General features: G+C 35.8%; 1 protein-coding gene across 3 annotated transcripts in view; it reads left to right on the top strand.

Moving 5' to 3' along the window:
• Window positions 1–17691, top strand: part of CDH9 (cadherin 9) — a 79300-nt gene that overhangs the window by 52991 nt on the left and 8618 nt on the right. Inside the window, exons 3-8 of one of the 3 annotated variants that reach the window (XM_074848121.1) lie at window positions 2214–2333; window positions 4603–4770; window positions 8592–8779; window positions 10086–10339; window positions 11671–11807; window positions 13183–13304. In XM_074848121.1, coding sequence (XP_074704222.1) covers window positions 2214–2333; window positions 4603–4770; window positions 8592–8779; window positions 10086–10339; window positions 11671–11807; window positions 13183–13304 — 989 coding nt within the window. Of the gene's footprint in view, window positions 1–2213; window positions 2334–4602; window positions 4771–8591; window positions 8780–10085; window positions 10340–11670; window positions 11808–13119; window positions 13305–17691 lie in introns of all 3 variants that reach the window. The other 2 variants (XM_074848113.1, XM_074848131.1) reach the window with 2 other exon arrangements.

Raw genomic sequence — 17691 nt, 5'->3', positions numbered from 1 at the left:
ATCTTTGTAGACAACACAGACAGTGGGATTGAGTGCACCTTCAGCATGTTTGTTGACAACACCAAGCTACGTGGTGCGGTCAACACACTGGAGGGAAGGGATGCCATTCAGCAGGGCCTTGACAGGCTTGAGTGAAAACCTCCTGAAGTTCAAGAAGGCCAAGTGCAAGATTCTGTACATGGGTCAGGTAATCCCAAGCACATATACAGGCTGGGTGATGAGTGGATTGAGAGAAGCCCCTCAGAGAAGGACTTGGGGGTGCTACTTGACGAGAAGCTCAACATGACCCAGCGACACATGTTTGCAGCCCATAAAGCCAACCATATCCTGGGTAGCATCAAGAGAATTGTGGTCAGCATGTCAAAGGAGGGGATTCTACCCCAATACTCCACTCTTGTGAGACCCCACATGGAGTACTGTGTTCAGCTCTGGGGCCCCCAACATAAGAAGGACATGGACCTGCTCGAGCAGGTCCAGAGGAGGGTCACGAAGATGAGCAGGGAGAATGGAGCACTTACCTGATGAGGACAAGCTGAGAGAGTTGGGATTGCTTAGCCTGAAGAAGAGAAGGCTCCAGGGACACCTTATAGCGGCCTTCCAGTATGTAAAGGGGGCCTACAGGAATGATGGGGAGGGACTCTATCAGGGGGTGTAGTGATAGGAAGAAGGGTAATGTTTTTAAACTGAAAGAGGGTAGATTTAGATTAGATACAAGAAAGAAGGTCTTCACTGTGAGAGTGAGACACTGGAACAGGTTGCCCAGAGAAGTTGTAGATGTCCCCTCCCTGGAAGTGTTCAAGGCCAGGTTGGAGAGGGCTTTGAGCAACCTGGTCTAGTGGAAGGTGACCCTGCCCATGGCAGGGGGGTTCAAACTAGATGATCTTTAAGGTGCCTTCCAACCCAAACCATTCTATGATTCTATGAGTCTAAGAATCTATTTTGATTAGTCTGGATTTCTACATTCCCCAATCCCTCGGATACACTGAAGTGCGACATTAGATATGATTCACTTCAATTCCATTAGTCACAGGTAAATGAGCATCTTCTAAATTTATAGTCTAGGGAGGTACTTGACTGCAAGTTTTCTAGGTGAATTTCAATCTGGAAAAGCTGAAGGTGAAAAAAAAAGGAATAGAATCCTATATCACTTAAGTGAACAGTGGTCACTAGATGTTTTTCTTATAAGGGAAGTGTGATACATAAAAAATATCCATCAAAAAATACAGTAAAGAGCTTCTTCTCAGTCAGTCTTCTGCCCTTGGCACAGAGTTAAGGACCTTTACACTTCTAGATATTGGACTGACTGCATTTATCCAGACATTTGTCAGCTCTAGTTTGTGTTAGCAGAATGTACCCTGACATCTTGAAAATTGCTTAGAAATAAAAGCTTGTGAAGAACAGTTTTGTCCTTTTTATATATTTTAGAAGATTTACAGAAGCTTTCATTTGTAATCCATAAACTACACCAAAGATATTGGCTCACAGTACTCTTAATCCCATATATCCTATATTCTCTTCATTGTGATCACAAGCCATCACAAGCCGTTTTCATGCAAAATAAGTGAATGCTGAAAAAATGTAGTTATTGTTTAATGGCGATTATTTGCCAAATAGGTGTATAATTTTGATCAAGAGAGAAAAGAAATCCAGAATTTCTTATTGCAAAACCAAGCTAATTTTTTAAGAGCATCTTAAAAATTAGTTAGGATAAGACAAAATTTTTTATTCAGTCTGACTTCAGATATTTGGAGGTTGTCATCTAAGCAGAAAATTAGTGTAAGGAAATTAATTTAGGTTAATTTATTGATTAAGCTGAAGTTAAGAATCATAATGGTACTTTTCACACAGCAGCTATGTACCTTTTGAGTGAATACTTTCAACTGAGGTCATGTTATTACCAGCGAACAATCTTCAAACCTGTTTCATCACCAAAAAAACCTAATGCTGTGTTGAGTTTCAAAGACGTGTGTCAATCCCTATGCAGTTACACTTGTTTAACTGAAGCATCAATCTTATGTGATAATGAATTTAGATTCAGTCACAAGGAAGATGAGGCTTTATTTTACTGTTTGCTTGGGTAGGATAACACTGGATTTGTCCACTAGATTCTGTCCAGTTTTTTACTGAATTCAATACTGAAACAACTGTATGTGGTTTACAAGAAGTAGATGCCTTCTTAAAATCTGCTGATTCCTTGTTTGGTACCCATTTAGGTACATCTGTTATTCAAGTGACAGCCACAGATGCTGATGATGCCAACTATGGAAACAGTGCCAAAGTGGTGTACAGCATTCTCCAGGGACAGCCATATTTCTCAGTGGATCCAGAAACAGGTTAGCAATTCATTCAGTCTTACTTTTTGCAATGACAGAGACAGGATACAGGGATCAAGTCACTTTTCAATTGCATTTAAATATTGGAACAGGCGTATGGTATCATATGACTTGACACAAAGCTGATATACTTTTTTTATCACAATAAAAGTGTGTCTTTTTTGTGAAAATAATATTATTGCAGAAGAAGAACTGCTTTACTTGGTATGAATAAAACTTCTGGAAGATGACTGTTAGCTCTAAAGGTCAACAGTTGAAAGGGTATAGAATATTGTAAAGGGTCTGAGGAATCATGAAAATATTAAAGCTTACTTTACACCAATTTCTAGGGATTTCATCTGTTTGTCTTTAAGGGGGGGGGGGGGGGGGGAAAGTAGCTGGACAATTTCAGACTATAAGGTAAAAAAAATCCCCAAAGGTCAATTAATTATTTCTAAAACTTTGTGATGGATTCTTGACCACTGACAATTTTTAACTCAAGATGAGTTTTAAAACTGTACTCTGATTCCAACAGCTATTAGAATTGAAGTAAGAAGTATTAATGTTTTTAAGTTGTAATGCATGAATGGAAGCCCTTTTCACTATTATGAAGGAAATAATATATGAGACAGACAGAAGAAAATCTTGGGTAAACTTTGGTTATCTATAATGCAAAATTGGGGTTCAAAAAAGAAACAAACACCCTCCCTGCCTCTAGCTACCTAATCTTAATGCATGTAAGATTTAGCAGGCATTGCATTAGCTTGATCCTGCATGTTATCAAAATTGTTCTGGTTTGAGAATCCAGAGTTTAAGTGCAATTGTGACCAGAATTCCTGAAGTTCCTAATCCATTGAGCATGCTCAGTTGATAGCTAATTTCCTTTTGAAACAATGTATTTTTTTAAATCCAGCAAGGGCATTATACCAAAAAGATAATGAGAGTCACATACCTACAGTTTTAAAAGGTGGCATAATGATTTTGTTTAGGATTAAAGTGTTTGGGTTTTTTCCACCTTTTCCTACCTCTCTCCTTTTTATCTTTTTTCCAATTCCTTACTCAAAACATCTTTACCAGGCGTGGGCAGGGAAACAGTTCCACATGGCCATTAGCTGATGGCAGAAGGTGGTTAGGCATGCAGAGGGTTTGGGGAAGACCTGAGCTCTCATCTTTGGTTCTGGGATTATCTTTCATTTTAATCCCATTTGTATTTTAATGTTACATATATAAACAAGTCTAGGTATGGTAATAAAAACCTGGTAATCCTGGAACATACGTAAATGCCACAACCACTAGACTACAGAGGGGTTTTTTCTTTGTTTCATTCTCTTTCTAAGAGTAGGAGTTTTCCAGGGTTACCTTTTTTGCATAATAAAACAGCTTCCATATCAAGTTTGTAATCAGACCCTTCTTCTGAGAGAGGAAAGGCAGGGGTGTGAATCCTCCAAGCAAAAAAGGATGCTGTATTTAAATCCTCCCACTTCACAAGAAAAAGCTGTCATCACTTCAACCTTGCAAAGCCACCACCCTTCTAAAAAAAAAAAAAAAAAAAAAAAAAGGCTTGGTTTTCTAAAAGAAAGCATGTGTGTGTCTACTTTCATTAAAGGTCTTTTGGACTTTGGATCCCAGGAGGACTGAGGTCACTTCTCTGTTCAGCCTATGGGATTTTTGGTTTTCTCACCTGAGGTTCCTACTCTTTTTCTGTGCTGTACAAGGGTCTGAGACATTTAAATTACATTTATGAAATTCTTGAGATTGGACACCCAAAAAAGATTTTCCAACACTAATTTTACAGTCTTGACTAATTCTTTCATTATCTATAGTCCTAGCTGACTTACAGGGGCAACCATTGGGCATTAAAATCTATGATTTATTACAGTCCGAAAGAATGAATGCAGGGCATGTTAGAGTTCAGCCTTGTGTTATAGTATCAAAACCTCACAAGGGCCAGAGATTACATAACCCATTAAAATAATATCTGGGGATAGTAGCTGAAAAATTTCATTAAATCAACAAATATATTTATATTTTTTAATTGAAAGAATAATTAGATTGATTTAGCACATCACAGAAAATGAACAATATCTCTGTTACATTTATTTCTCTTTTTTTCTTAAAATCACATTAAATCAACCATAGATTGAAAGATTTATTGTAGTATGCCTTTTGATTGCTACAGATTAACATCTGCACAGTATATTTTACATGAATCCATTTAAAAACCCTGAGATTAATGTGGGTGGTGCTTCTTCTTTACCTCTCTGTCTCTCCTTTTTCTCTCTTCTCCAAGGCATAATCAAGACTGCTTTACCAGACATGAGCAGAGAAAACAGGGAACAGTATCAAGTGGTCATCCAGGCCAAAGACATGGGAGGCCAGATGGGAGGACTATCAGGGACGACCACCGTGAACATCACTCTGACTGATGTCAATGACAACCCGCCTCGTTTCCCCCAGAGTATGAAGCATCTAATAGTACTGTTGTTTTCCAGAGAATCTCTCTAAAATCAGCTGTTTCACTGTCACCATCTGGGACCTTTTTTTCTCCCTTTTTTTAAGTATAAATTCTGGCCCACTGCTGTGTCTGTTTATGCTGCAGCATTATTAAGGCAAATGTGAATGTCTGCCTCAATTTTTTTAATAACAAAATATTTCTTGGAATGATACTTACTTCCCATTATTACTCTGCTTAAAGGAATATGAGCTGTTAACAGTAACTTAGATGTCTAAGTGCAGGGACTTGAAAGCCTTTAGAGTTATTTAATTACTAAATACAAGTTTCAGGTTTTGGAGACACTTTTAGTTCCACATGTTTAGGCAAGCAAATAGGTCAGCAAATTTTCTAATGTACCACCCTGCACAGGCAGGGTTGGTCAGCTGGTATGCTCTGCTGGAAGTCTACGCATTTGGTTTAGGTACCTGTAACTTGTGTTCAGCTCTTGATGTTGAATGATTTTGATAATCTAGACCAGTATAACACAATGAAGCTTTCTAAAAATAGCTCTGTAGAATAAAAAATAGCAAACAGAAAGCTGCACAATGCAGAAAGCTTCACAGTAGCATGCTACAGATCCTTTCATACTAGGCCACTGGTTTAAATCCAATCCCAGATTGTTATAATCAGTGTCTGATAACTGTTGGATAGGCTGCAGATAGAAGAAATTTATAGCCTCAGTTCAAGTGCCTGCTGGAAAAATATCCACATTATAAAATTAGAATTGCTTGTTGCTGATTAGGGACCTGACTGTTTCTCTTTACAGATTCACCAAGGACTGAACAGAGCTGATTTAGAAAACACTCTCCTGGACTTAAGAAACTTGAAAGGCACTTCAGTACCATGGCAATAAATGCACTCAGAATACTATAAACAGGTCAACCTAGAACAGATTTTTAAAAATGTTAGAAAACTCTGACAGTGTGGGAGAAAGGATTCTTGAAATTGCATATAACTTTTTTTCTCTATATTCATGATAACAGTTTGCTTTTTAAAAGAAAGGGGAGGGGAAGTACTGCAGTCCTTATGAGGAAATATAATTTGAATTCATACTTGGAGTTTACATTCTGAGAATTGCCTTCACATGGCAAACTCAAACAGCAATTTTTAACCAACCTTCCTGTTTGACTTCAGCAGGGAATACTGCTTAAACATGTATAGCATGGGATAGCCCATAATATTTTGGCATATAGGAATTCTTGAACCTAAATTAGAATAGTCTAGCACATTGAATTGTAAGCTTTGTTGCTGAATTAAATTAAATTAAATTAAATTAAATTAAATTAAATTAAATTAAAAAATAAAGAATGAAGAATTCATAGAACTGCAAAATACATTGTCAGTCTCCACCTTTGTTCCTCATGATGCTCTTCTTTCAAGGTTTGCTGAAGTCTGAAGTCTATGGAAGTTCTTCTGATTATTTCAATAATATTTGGGCTTGGTACTTAATTATAGGGAAATTTACACAATTTGATGCCTCATACAATCTTCTCTGTAACATTCTACATCACTGAACATCACTGAAACACATTGGATGGGCTATAGAAGACCTGCTCTGGGATCTATTAAATGGTTTAATTTTAATTTTGTTGATGACCTTTCCCTCTCATTTTCTTTCTCCTCAGCAGGGTGGTTTTCAACACTTAATAACCCAGAGGGAAACATCTGGAGAATGTGATTTCTTCTTAGATAGTTCTGAAGAGGGACATACCTTCAAAGAGCTATCTAGTTCTGGAAATCTATCCTTCCAAAACCAATTATTTTACATTTTCTCTTATATGAGGCAACAAGTGAAAATGTGGCCCAAAGCAGAGAGTGAATTGCAAATGCAAGCAACAGGAGTTAATATCAAGGTATTGAAGAACTAAAGATTGATTTCTTAGAGGGACAGAAGAAAGGAAAATGGCAGAGTGCACTGTGAAGTACCGGTTGTTTAGACTTCATTAAGAAGGAACAGATTTTCCGTTTCAATTTGCTTACTGAAAGAAATCCTGGACAGTTAAAAGACGCAGGCCTAAACTAAATTTAAATGGTACCATAATGAAAATCTTAGACATTCTGAATTACATTGTACTCTAAACAAGATTAGCCATCTTGCATTCCAAAAATGCGTAGCACACACACAGCACCACAAAAATAAGGAATGCTTTCAGATGTAAAAGCACTCAAGGGAGTTATTTATTCTGGAAGAAGTCATAAGTAACATGATTAAATCTATTCCTACAGTATTTCTGATTCACCTGCCAAAACCTTGAATTTGAACAAGCCTTCACACTTATGGTTTAGCTGCCAGGAATCCCAGCTTTCATTCCATTTTCATCCTGGTTTAAGGGAATAATATGCATTTTAGTCTCCGTGGATTGCAGCCAGACAGTCTACTACTGAGTTTTCACTTACAACCTTGAATTTGTAACAGCAAATAAAATTTAGCATCAAGTATTATCTTCCATTTTGTTACACATTTATACAACTATAAGGTATTTGCAGTGACAGTCTTCTGTTCTTCGTCTGTACCATTGGGGATGGAAACTCATGCAGCACTCAGAAGTTTGGTATATTCCTTGTACTTAAAAAGAACCTTCATGACCCTTTAATGTCTTAAAAGAAAGCAAGTACATGTAAATACAGGAAATAAGCTAGTTGCAAGAAAGATACTTAACTGTACTTCACTGCAAGTCAAAATAATTTGTACAATTTAAATCTTGTAAGGTATTTTTTCCAATGCTACTATTTCACTCAGTAAATTAATATTAATTTACATGAGAAAACAGATTAAAATAAATACCAGATTCTGGAATGTCACATGTAAAATGATGAATATATCAGATTTTTTTACATTTTCTTAGTAGCAAATAACTGAAAATACTGATTTAAAACCATTTATGTCTTGCTAGTGATGAAAGGTCTTCATTGTCTTGTTCTGACTGGTCAAGAAAACCATCTGATTATTACTTTTTCTGCAAGAGTATGTCTTTATAATTAGATCTTTATTGCAAGTGTTGTCAACAAATACATCTAAATTCACTTTTCATACATGTAGGCAAGATTAATGTGCAATCAGAATTCTTTCTAGCAAACCTTGATTATAAAAACATTAAATGAAACCAACCATTAAAAGAGCACAAAAAGTATATGCAGAGTAAAGAAAATCTGAATGTATCTGCATTTCAATTAACTATAGCAATTAAAATGAACCTGTATCCAATGCTCTTTACCATGACTCTTTAGTATGTATTACCAATAATGGATGAATGGATTACTTTCACACAGAACACCTACAAATCTTGAATACATCTTTCAAAAGCATAAAATAAAAATGTCTATTCTATTTTAGTCACTTTCTAAAATACAGACTGGTTTCTACAACTCTTGTGCCTTGAGAAAACAAAACAAAATCCCCTGCTACTTCTAAATATATCTGAGAACATTTATAGAAAACTGGGAGAAAAAAAAAGATAGATATACTGTTAAATTATCAAGGTTAGAACTGGTGCCTTATTGTCGAGCTTCTCTGTTCCTTATAGCTGAAGAACACAAAAAAAAAAAAGTAAAAAACATTAACAGCACAATCCTACATGGCTTTGAAGAATCACTTGAAATTTTTGTGACAGTTTGTCAATCAATTCCAAAACCTGTTTTAAAGTTTAGTATGATGACTAACATCATTTTCCTTACAGCGTTTCAAACTTCAAGTTACTTAAAAGATCCGGGTGAAATTGAAGATGTTTATTATTCAGAAGAACAAAGCTTCTCAGAACAGTAAATGCTTGATTTTGCTCTTCCAGGCACCTACCAGTTCAGCTCTCCTGAGTCTGCACCACCTGGGACTCCTCTTGGCAGAATTAAAGCCAATGACCCCGATGTGGGTGAAAATGCAGAGATTGAGTATAGCATCTCCAATGGGGATGGATCAGACATGTTTGATATCGTCACTGACAAGGACACACAAGAAGGGATTATAACTGTCAAAAAGGTTTATTTTTTTCTCCCTCTCTTTTATATGTACTTAGTTCTCCAGGTGTTACAGTTATTTTTCTTTTCCAGGGAAGGGAAGGGTAGATCTCACAAGGGGTCAGGCTGCCAAGAAGTTGTATTAGTTTTGTTCTTCGCTTTCTTCAGCAGATACCTGTTATTTTCAAGTCTTGAGGGAAATTTACTGGCATGCCACTTCACATAAAGCAATATTTCAGTGGCTGCTGTCTGTTCGATACATATACTCTCACACACAGTACTTTCAAATTAGGGCTGTGAAAACCTGGAGGGTTCAGTTCACAGCGGGATTTGTCAGCTGAATGATGCAGTAAGGCTCACAGGGTTGGAGGCTCACCTGAAGTTTGATGAACTTACATCTCCAAGGCTAAATTGTCCCTCTCTAATCTGTCCAAAATTCAGGTATCTCCAGTACCTAAAACCTGTCTTGGTTTAAGTCCAACCTTGGTGAAACTTAAGTTGTTACACATTATGTCAATGGCAGTTCAAAGAGCAAAGACATCAGCAGATATTCAATTCAAAATACCACCTCTGACATCTATTGGTTACTTTTTAGTGTTCAGACTGTTAAACTCTGAACATTATTTTTGGTTCTATTCTGACTGAACATATCAGGAACAATTAATAGATATCTACATATATATAATATAGATCTATACACACATATTTGGAAACATGTATATTTATGTATGTGCATGCTTGTATATGTGTGCACGTATGAATGTACATATATGCATATATGGATATGCATAATATAAATGTCACATAGATTGGAAATCAGACTTCATGGGGTTTTTTTTCACTCTGGAACAAGGAGGCCAGGGACAGGTCTGAGTTGCTCCTGATGCAAAATATTCAAGGGTAGATGGTAATGGGGGAGGAGTAAGGAAAAGGATATAGGACAGAGAACATTTAAGAGATGGGATAATTGCTCTTGTTCCTACCAATGAGATGAGACAAATAAGAACTTTAGCAACTCCTACTTGTGGATTGACTCCAACTTCCCTGTTTCTTTCTCTCTATTTTTCTATAGATTGACCCCTCCTGGTTTTCCAGGAATCTGAACAAGTAGTAGGTAGAGGGATCATAATTACCTTGCTGCTCTGTAATACTCTTTATTTTTCTTAAACCTAGAACAAACCCTAATATACTCCATCTTCTCCAAGATGTATTAAATTTTAGAGCTTTTACTCATAAAAATGCCTACACTTCTAATTCAGCATTATAAAACTGACTTACATTTATTGTAAAATGACAAAATTTCTTTTTTATTATTATTTACTCCCCAGCATCTGGATTTTGAAAACAAGATGTTATACACCTTAAGAGTGGAAGCAACCAACACTCATCTTGATCCTCGTTTTCTTCAGCTGGGGCCATTCAAAGACATGGCTTTGGTCAAAATTTCTGTGGAAGACATAGATGAGCCTCCAGTGTTCAGCAGACCCTGGTATTTAATAGACGTAGATGAAGATGTCAAGGAAGGAAGCGTTATTGGGCAGGTTGTAGCCCAAGATCCAGATATAACAAAGAATGCAATAAAGTAAGCCACAATATAAAATGCTTTAGATGTGGGTAAAGTCTCATGCACAGAGTGATGAGAGTGCAATGTAATAGGGGGCCACTTGAGTAATCTGAAAAGTGTCAAGCAGAGAAATATTTATGGGAGCTTGTGTAGGTAACAGTATAGTTATATAATTATTTTGTAGTTAACAGTGCAGAGTATGCTTCTGAATGACAGCCTATAGGCACCAGGTAAAAAGAAAGGAGAGATCAGCATTTAACTGGCATCATGTTCTAGTACTTTCACCAAACTCTTCATAACATTATGCTTTTATACCATGTTTCCATCGTCAAACTTATGTAAAAATGATGTATTTCAAAAAATTTACTTAAAATGCTGTATTTCAATTCTCCTTGCTGGTTGACAGCAGTCAGCCTTCTGTACCTTCATAATTCCCTAAACATTACATTGTCTACCATGTTCCATAGTTTAACTATTTTATGATCACATTATATTAAATAAGAAATGATTGTGAGAAAGTCATAGCAATTATAAGTAAGAGTTCAATGCTGTGAAACTGCTGTAATTGTTAGCCATCTGCTATTATTATCTGCAGTAACAAACACAGCACTGAAATCTGTGTATTTATCATGCAACAGATTAGGAAACTTGATTTCTGCATTTCTGAACAAGCCTATCATGCCCCGCAGCAGTACAGTTTGAGGTAGGAGGTGTGAGAGGAGGAAGAAAATAAAATATTTTTAAGTAATCTATGTATAAAATCTCAATTTATACATTGTGACTGGTAACTACTAGATTAATTAAAAAACACCTGTAAAATGAATTTTTCCTTGCTGGAAAACAACCAATAGCAAGTGTCATAAAATAAGATTTTAAGAACTTTCATCTTAAACAGCAACTAATCCAAAGATTTTTATGGTGATTTTGATGGTCCTTGTGACATCTCAAAAATATCTTGTTATAAACTGATACTTAATTATATCTGCAATGTGTGTCCTTTGATGACTGAGTTCTCCAAGAAACAATTAATTTGCAAAAAAAATATTTAAGAATGTTCACTTCTAGTTGCTATTCCAGCATTCACTTTATAAGCTAAAATGTAATTTAAAATGTTAGTCTAACAAACTGCCCACATAGTTTGCTCTTCATCCAACTCACTAGTCTTAAAAAATTGTTTCTCAGTATTTGTAACATGCCACACTCCTCAGGCAGCTACAGGAAAGCTTAGCTAAACTGTAAAGGAAACATTCTTGATTAACCACATTTAAAATTAGAAAACTTTTAGAGATGGCTGTGAGCTAAACTAGAAACTGTAACAGGAGATGCTCAGTTGTACTGTACCTTGACAGATATTCTGTGGATCGACACACTGACCTTGACAGAATATTCAACATCTACTCAGGAAATGGATCCTTATTCATCTCAAAGCCACTTGACCGGGAAGAAACTCCCTGGCACAACATCACTGTCATAGCAACTGAAATCAGTAAGTTCGAGATCATTTATCTCACAAGAACATTAGAACTGAGAAAAGACTAAAATTCTACAGTATCTATTATTTACCTTGTTTCATTGGTTTTGACCTTCTTCAGATATTATCAATAGACAGAGTATCTTTAAATGCACATCTAAAAATTTAATTTACTACTTTAGGATTATCTTGTCCATTTATGAAAAGTTAATATGGAATTCTCAGGCTCAACAAAACCAGGTACAGTATATGTTAGACAAGTTAACTGGTTCCTTGAGAATTCTCAAGAAATAATTTGGTGCAGGGGTGATGCACTTAGGCTTTATCCTAAGCTAAGTCTTTGGGAAAATCCTTGGAAAAAAAGACGGCCATGACAGACAAATAACATATTGTCAGAATGACCACTGTAAACAGCGGAAGAAATAATGCTTTACATCAACTGCTTTAACTTATCTCAGGAAATGGTTTCATTTGTAGCCAATACTAGAGGAAATTCTTTCCCCTCCATGTCTGAAGCAAATCCTAGCCCTAAGACTTTCACCTGGATTCTTCACATTCTGTTGGATCCTTTTAGATCTGAATGTCTCTTGTCTGCCTTTTCTTTCCAGCCAACAGAGTGAGAGGGGAAACAGAGACACTGGTTTTAGGGAACAACTTTCCTCCCTTCCTTCATTCTCCCTATAGATTCCCCAGGAGTCTATGTGCTTAACAGTCTGGGAATCGGGTAATATGAAGAGATTATATATATCCCCGTAAAGACTGATACCTTTTCCTCATAAATGCTTTTTCATTGTTTAGTCAAATATGGTCCCCATTTTCAATACATGTACTGCAAAATTCATTTCCACTGATAGATTAACCTTGGTGGTCAAATTTGTGAACACCAGTTGATGATAGCATCCTTTTTTTGTTTTGGTTTCTACATTTTGGAGAGAAAGGAAAACTTTGGGTTGGTTGTGGGGGATTTTTTTGTGTTGTTGTTGACTGATGCTGTTTAACTGTTTTACTGATTTGAACAAGTAAATGCTATTGACAGTTCGACCTCAAGAAACAGCTTTTGCAATGAATCATTTACTGCACTAATGTATAGAAGACAATAATAACTGAGTGATCTGTTTTTAATGCAAATAAATTTAAGTATATTTTATATTATTTCAAAATATATATACTATAATAGATTAACTTGTTTCAAATATAAATAGGGCTTTTGGGCTTTTATGTGTATGGAATATATGTCAGTAGGAAATGAAATATAATTGCTTTAGTATAATCAAGAAAAATTAACATTTCTTATGTATATTGGAAAAAAAAGATTAGATATTTTCAGGTCTTTTCATAGACATAGACTGTAAATGCTTGTATTGTAATATTAAAAATTTTCTTGTTTCAGATAATCCTAAACAAAGTAGCCAGATACCTGTCTTCATCCGGATTTTAGACATAAATGATCATGCACCAGAATTTGACAAATACTATGAAACATTTGTTTGTGAAAATGCAAAAGCAGGACAGGTAAACAAATACTTATGTCACTGAAGAACTTGTAATGAAACTATCCTGGAATAAAATAATGAAGACTTCAACATATATTAATTTGAACAACTGCAAAGCAACTCAGCCTCTTTATTTCCTACCTTCTACAGAAACTAACAACTGATTCAAAAAAGGAGGAGATAAAAGATGCAGGATTTTACCCTAGTATAATAATACAGCATATAATACAAATCATACTTTAAGGTGTTTTTTCATTCCTACTGTCAGAAAATGTTTTTCAGAACTAGTTATACATAATGCTATAAAACCCTTTATACTGTTTAATAATTCCATTTTTTTCCGCATTTTTTTCAAAGCCTTAGTTAATGTAACCATATCTTCAAGTACACAAAGCAGGAAAATCTTTTGTTATGCTTCGGTAAAGGAGATATGAAAAATAAACTTTTGCAAGTTAAACTTCAGTTTGGAATTGAGTTGAATTTGGTCAAAGCTCTTGTATATACCTTTCTAAATTATCTCAGCAATTCTGTAATAATCTAAAAAGACAATAACAAGATTTCTAGAGAAAATAAAGTGATAACTGGGATCTGAGAAAGGAGACAGACTAATGGAACTCAGAGCCAGGACTTTATAGAAATCTTTTAATATTACTGCGGCTATAACCAACATCTATTTATGCTAATGCCAGACAGCCTTTCAGTTTCAAATCCTGTGAAGAAAGATGTATGATTTGCTGGCTTTTAGTTCTCAAATTATTTACCAAAGAACTGGATTTAATAGCAGATTTTGTACCTTGAGATTGTCTTTCAAGTATGGGCCTAAGTCCATGCATGAGCCTCTTCTCTAGACTAATGTATTTCTGAGTGGAAGAAAAAGCTTGAGATCATTATTTTTGTTAGCACAAATCTGAGTGTGTTCCTACTCTAGTGGAGAGAGGCCAGGATGGAACCTTAAACTCAGCTTAGTTCTGTCCTTGTGTCTCACTAGTTTTATGCTGACATCATCCAACAAGGCTGATTGTCTTCATAGAAAGTATGTGGAAAGGATCTGAATGTAGGCTATTTTGTTTGTTCTTAGAGCACAGTGATCATACAACACTCAAAGGCTTTACAGGGCTGGGGTATATGGATATGCATCAGGAAGCATGCTCATGTTTTCACTTGGTTGCTGCCCAGTGTTGTATTTAACATAGTCATGGGAGTTGCCCTGAAAGTAGCATAGATGTTCCCTGATATGAGTCTAGAATTTCAGGTCCTGCAGAACTCTAGACAGAGCAAGAACATGCAATTTACAAGTTGTAATTCAAATGATGTTTTATGAATGGTTTAACAGATTAAAAAAAAAAAAAAAAAAAAAAAAGGAGAGAACAAATAAGGGAGAAAAAGTGGATTGGTGGGTTTTACATTCAATTCTACTTATTTTTCATTCATTGCACCTGATACTGGAATTTTTGTAAGTGGGTTAGAAAGACAGAGGATACTTTGAGTGAAATCACTTGGCTTTGAAGAGGTACTTGACCATTATTTTAATTCTTTTTCAAGAAAGTCTTAATATTTTTGATGCAAATTATATAAATAGAGGAATATGCATATAAAAGGCAGTGATTAATTAAATTAAAACAATGAAGAAATATCAGAAAAATTAACAAGGAACACCTTCCAAAACAACTGAGGTTTATGATCACAACATTGTGTCTTAACCAGTGACATAAACTGTCACACAAGAATACAGTTCAAACCTTATAAAATGAGAAAAAAGTCCCTAAACTTCTGGTTATTTTACACTCATAGTTTTGTTTTATCTTTATCTAACATCTTTATCTTTATCTTTATCTATCTATCTATCATGTTTTTACACATAGAATACATTCAGATAATCCTAGTCATTAATTTCAAACACTGGCATATGACCTAAATTCTGTCTGTGCAACAAAATCTCTTTGCACAATATGAAATTGAGACAAATAAAGCTTAAAATCTCAGTATAATGACTGATAGCGAAGTGAGTGATGTACTCTGATTGTATAACACAAAGGCTCCAAAGCTTACAAATTAAGATTTCATTGAAATTAATCATGTGCAATTTTATCAACCAGCAAGCACAGGTTTTGTCATATATTTGAACCAAGTTCAATCCAGGCATACTGCTTGTCAGTTTTCTTAAATTTCCATCTAGTCTAGCATACTTGATGAAATATCCATTAATGTATAAAATTTCATTCACCTTTCTGGTAAATTCTGTGTTTTCCTAACAACAGAGATGACAGAGGCCCATTAGATAGGCATATGGTTTTTCAGACCTCCCTTACATGTGGCATACCAATTTAATTTCAGAGATTATTTTCCCTCACTGGAAAAATAAAAAAAAAAAATACTAGAAGGACAGTGTGCATTAAGTGTAGCTGCAGAAGAATGAGAGATCCAGATTGTTCTTCTATTTGTTAACAATTGGGTTCCTCTAGACATTGAGTTCACAGCTGGACATTTGCATATAGTTGACTTAGTATTTCAGAAAACAAGTTACCTTTATCGGATGAGACTACTTTTATTTTGGTGCCTAAAAATAGCAACGACTACAGAGATACAAACTTGAATATTTTGGCCAAGGATGCTAAATTCCAGATAACCCATATTTTTCATGTTTAGCAGTCCCCCTATAGTACAATAAAGATATAGAATCATGTTGTGTTCATTTAGGACTACACCTTATTTTAGAGATCACCTAAAGCAGCTGTCTTATTAGGATCATTATTGCTTCTTAACAGATCACAGCAGTGCTTCTACATCTGGTGCCCATAGCAGGAGAGCCAGATTGAGAAGATAAATACATTTAGTTAATTTCTAATTCTTTTTTTTTTTTTTTTTTTTTAATCGGGCCCAGCTATTAATCACACTGCTCTCTAAATCTCAGGTGCATCAGGAAGCAGTCAGAATAATCAAATATTGCTCTCTGTCGCCAAGCGACATTACTCATTCTCAACATCAGCCGATATTAGAGGCTGCATTCATTGTGTTTTTCAGATAGCCTTAGGAGGGTCAGAGGAAAGAAAATCCTACAGTTTCTCCTCCTCCCCTGCTACTCTTTTGTCTCCAAACAACAACGGTATGGTTGTGGAGAAACATTATCACTAGAAGTGCATAAACAACTATGTTCATTAGTCTGGAACAGATTTGTTACCATGCAGTCCCATTCCACTGGCTAATACACAGGCTAAAGAGGAGTATGACACAGCTTTCCTCTCGCACAATTTAGAAATCTCTAATCCTTTGATGGTGCTCTAGAGCCCCAGGGACTGTTGTGGGGAAGGCTCTGGTACAAGTTCTCTTATGCCCTTGTCACAGGAATTAATTGGGTCTTTTTAGCTGGATTAGAGGATGAGTCTTCTCCATGGAAACCAGGAAGATTTACTTGAAAAGGAGACTGATTTAACTGAACAATTTGCTAGTAACAATTTAGCTAATTTCAACAGCCATCAATAATAATATTTAAGAAAATAACCCGGGTAGCTTTTTTTTGCAGTGATGCTGTGTTCTTTCCTGCCATTCAGGGGCTCTCAGGCATCAGAACAGAGAAAGAATTTGTCTCCTCCATCAAAAAGCTGGCAGATTTTTCTTTTCATTAGCCTCCATACTCCCCCTCCTTTTTTCAGATGAAGCACACAGAGATTACATTGTTTATATATTGTAGCTGCCTTCTCTAGGTAGACACCTATTGTCTTGATTTAGAGAGACCCATGCTAGCAGTCTGTCTCTGTTTTGAAGTAGGAATTGGAGATCAAGGGAGAATTTTCCAACTTCTGATAAGCTTTCAGTCCTGCTTTAAAACTGTCAACGCATTTGTGGAACAGAGCCAGGACTTCAAAACCAAAGTGGTTTGCATTACCAAACATGAAGCTTTGTTAAGCAGTAGTAATTTTAGAACATTTCTTTGGACTTAAGGAATCAAGATCAAAGGTCTATTCAAGTTTATACACATATGATGGAGGCTGCTTTCTGCAGCTAGCACCATACATGTGTATAGGCTAGATCTGTGCCTGAACATGTGTGATCACTCAAGCTGCAAAATGACAATATGGTCATCCACTAAGAGCTGGACTGATTTTGAAACACTTCTATGTGGGGACATTTAAACTATATTATTATTTCACTCCTGAAGAAATGTAGCCACTTTGAAATCTTCTACAAAATCTTCATCCCAGCCACTTACACTGTGCTGTGTTATTAATGCATTCAAGATTAGTTAGTGATTGTCCCTACCAGATATCATAGAGGAAGGAAAAGGGGCAAGAGAAAGAAAGGACAGGAGAAACATAAAGTTGCTCTTCCTACATTCCCCCACAGCATTTGCACACTACTACTTCCTGTTGATTGTCAAAAGCTCCGCCTCTCTCACAATATGTTTTTTT

Source organism: Strix aluco, chromosome 1 (genome assembly GCF_031877795.1).
Source record: "Strix aluco isolate bStrAlu1 chromosome 1, bStrAlu1.hap1, whole genome shotgun sequence".
Taxonomy (NCBI): Eukaryota; Metazoa; Chordata; class Aves; order Strigiformes; family Strigidae; genus Strix; species Strix aluco.
This window is presented reverse-complemented; position numbering and strand designations above follow the sequence as displayed.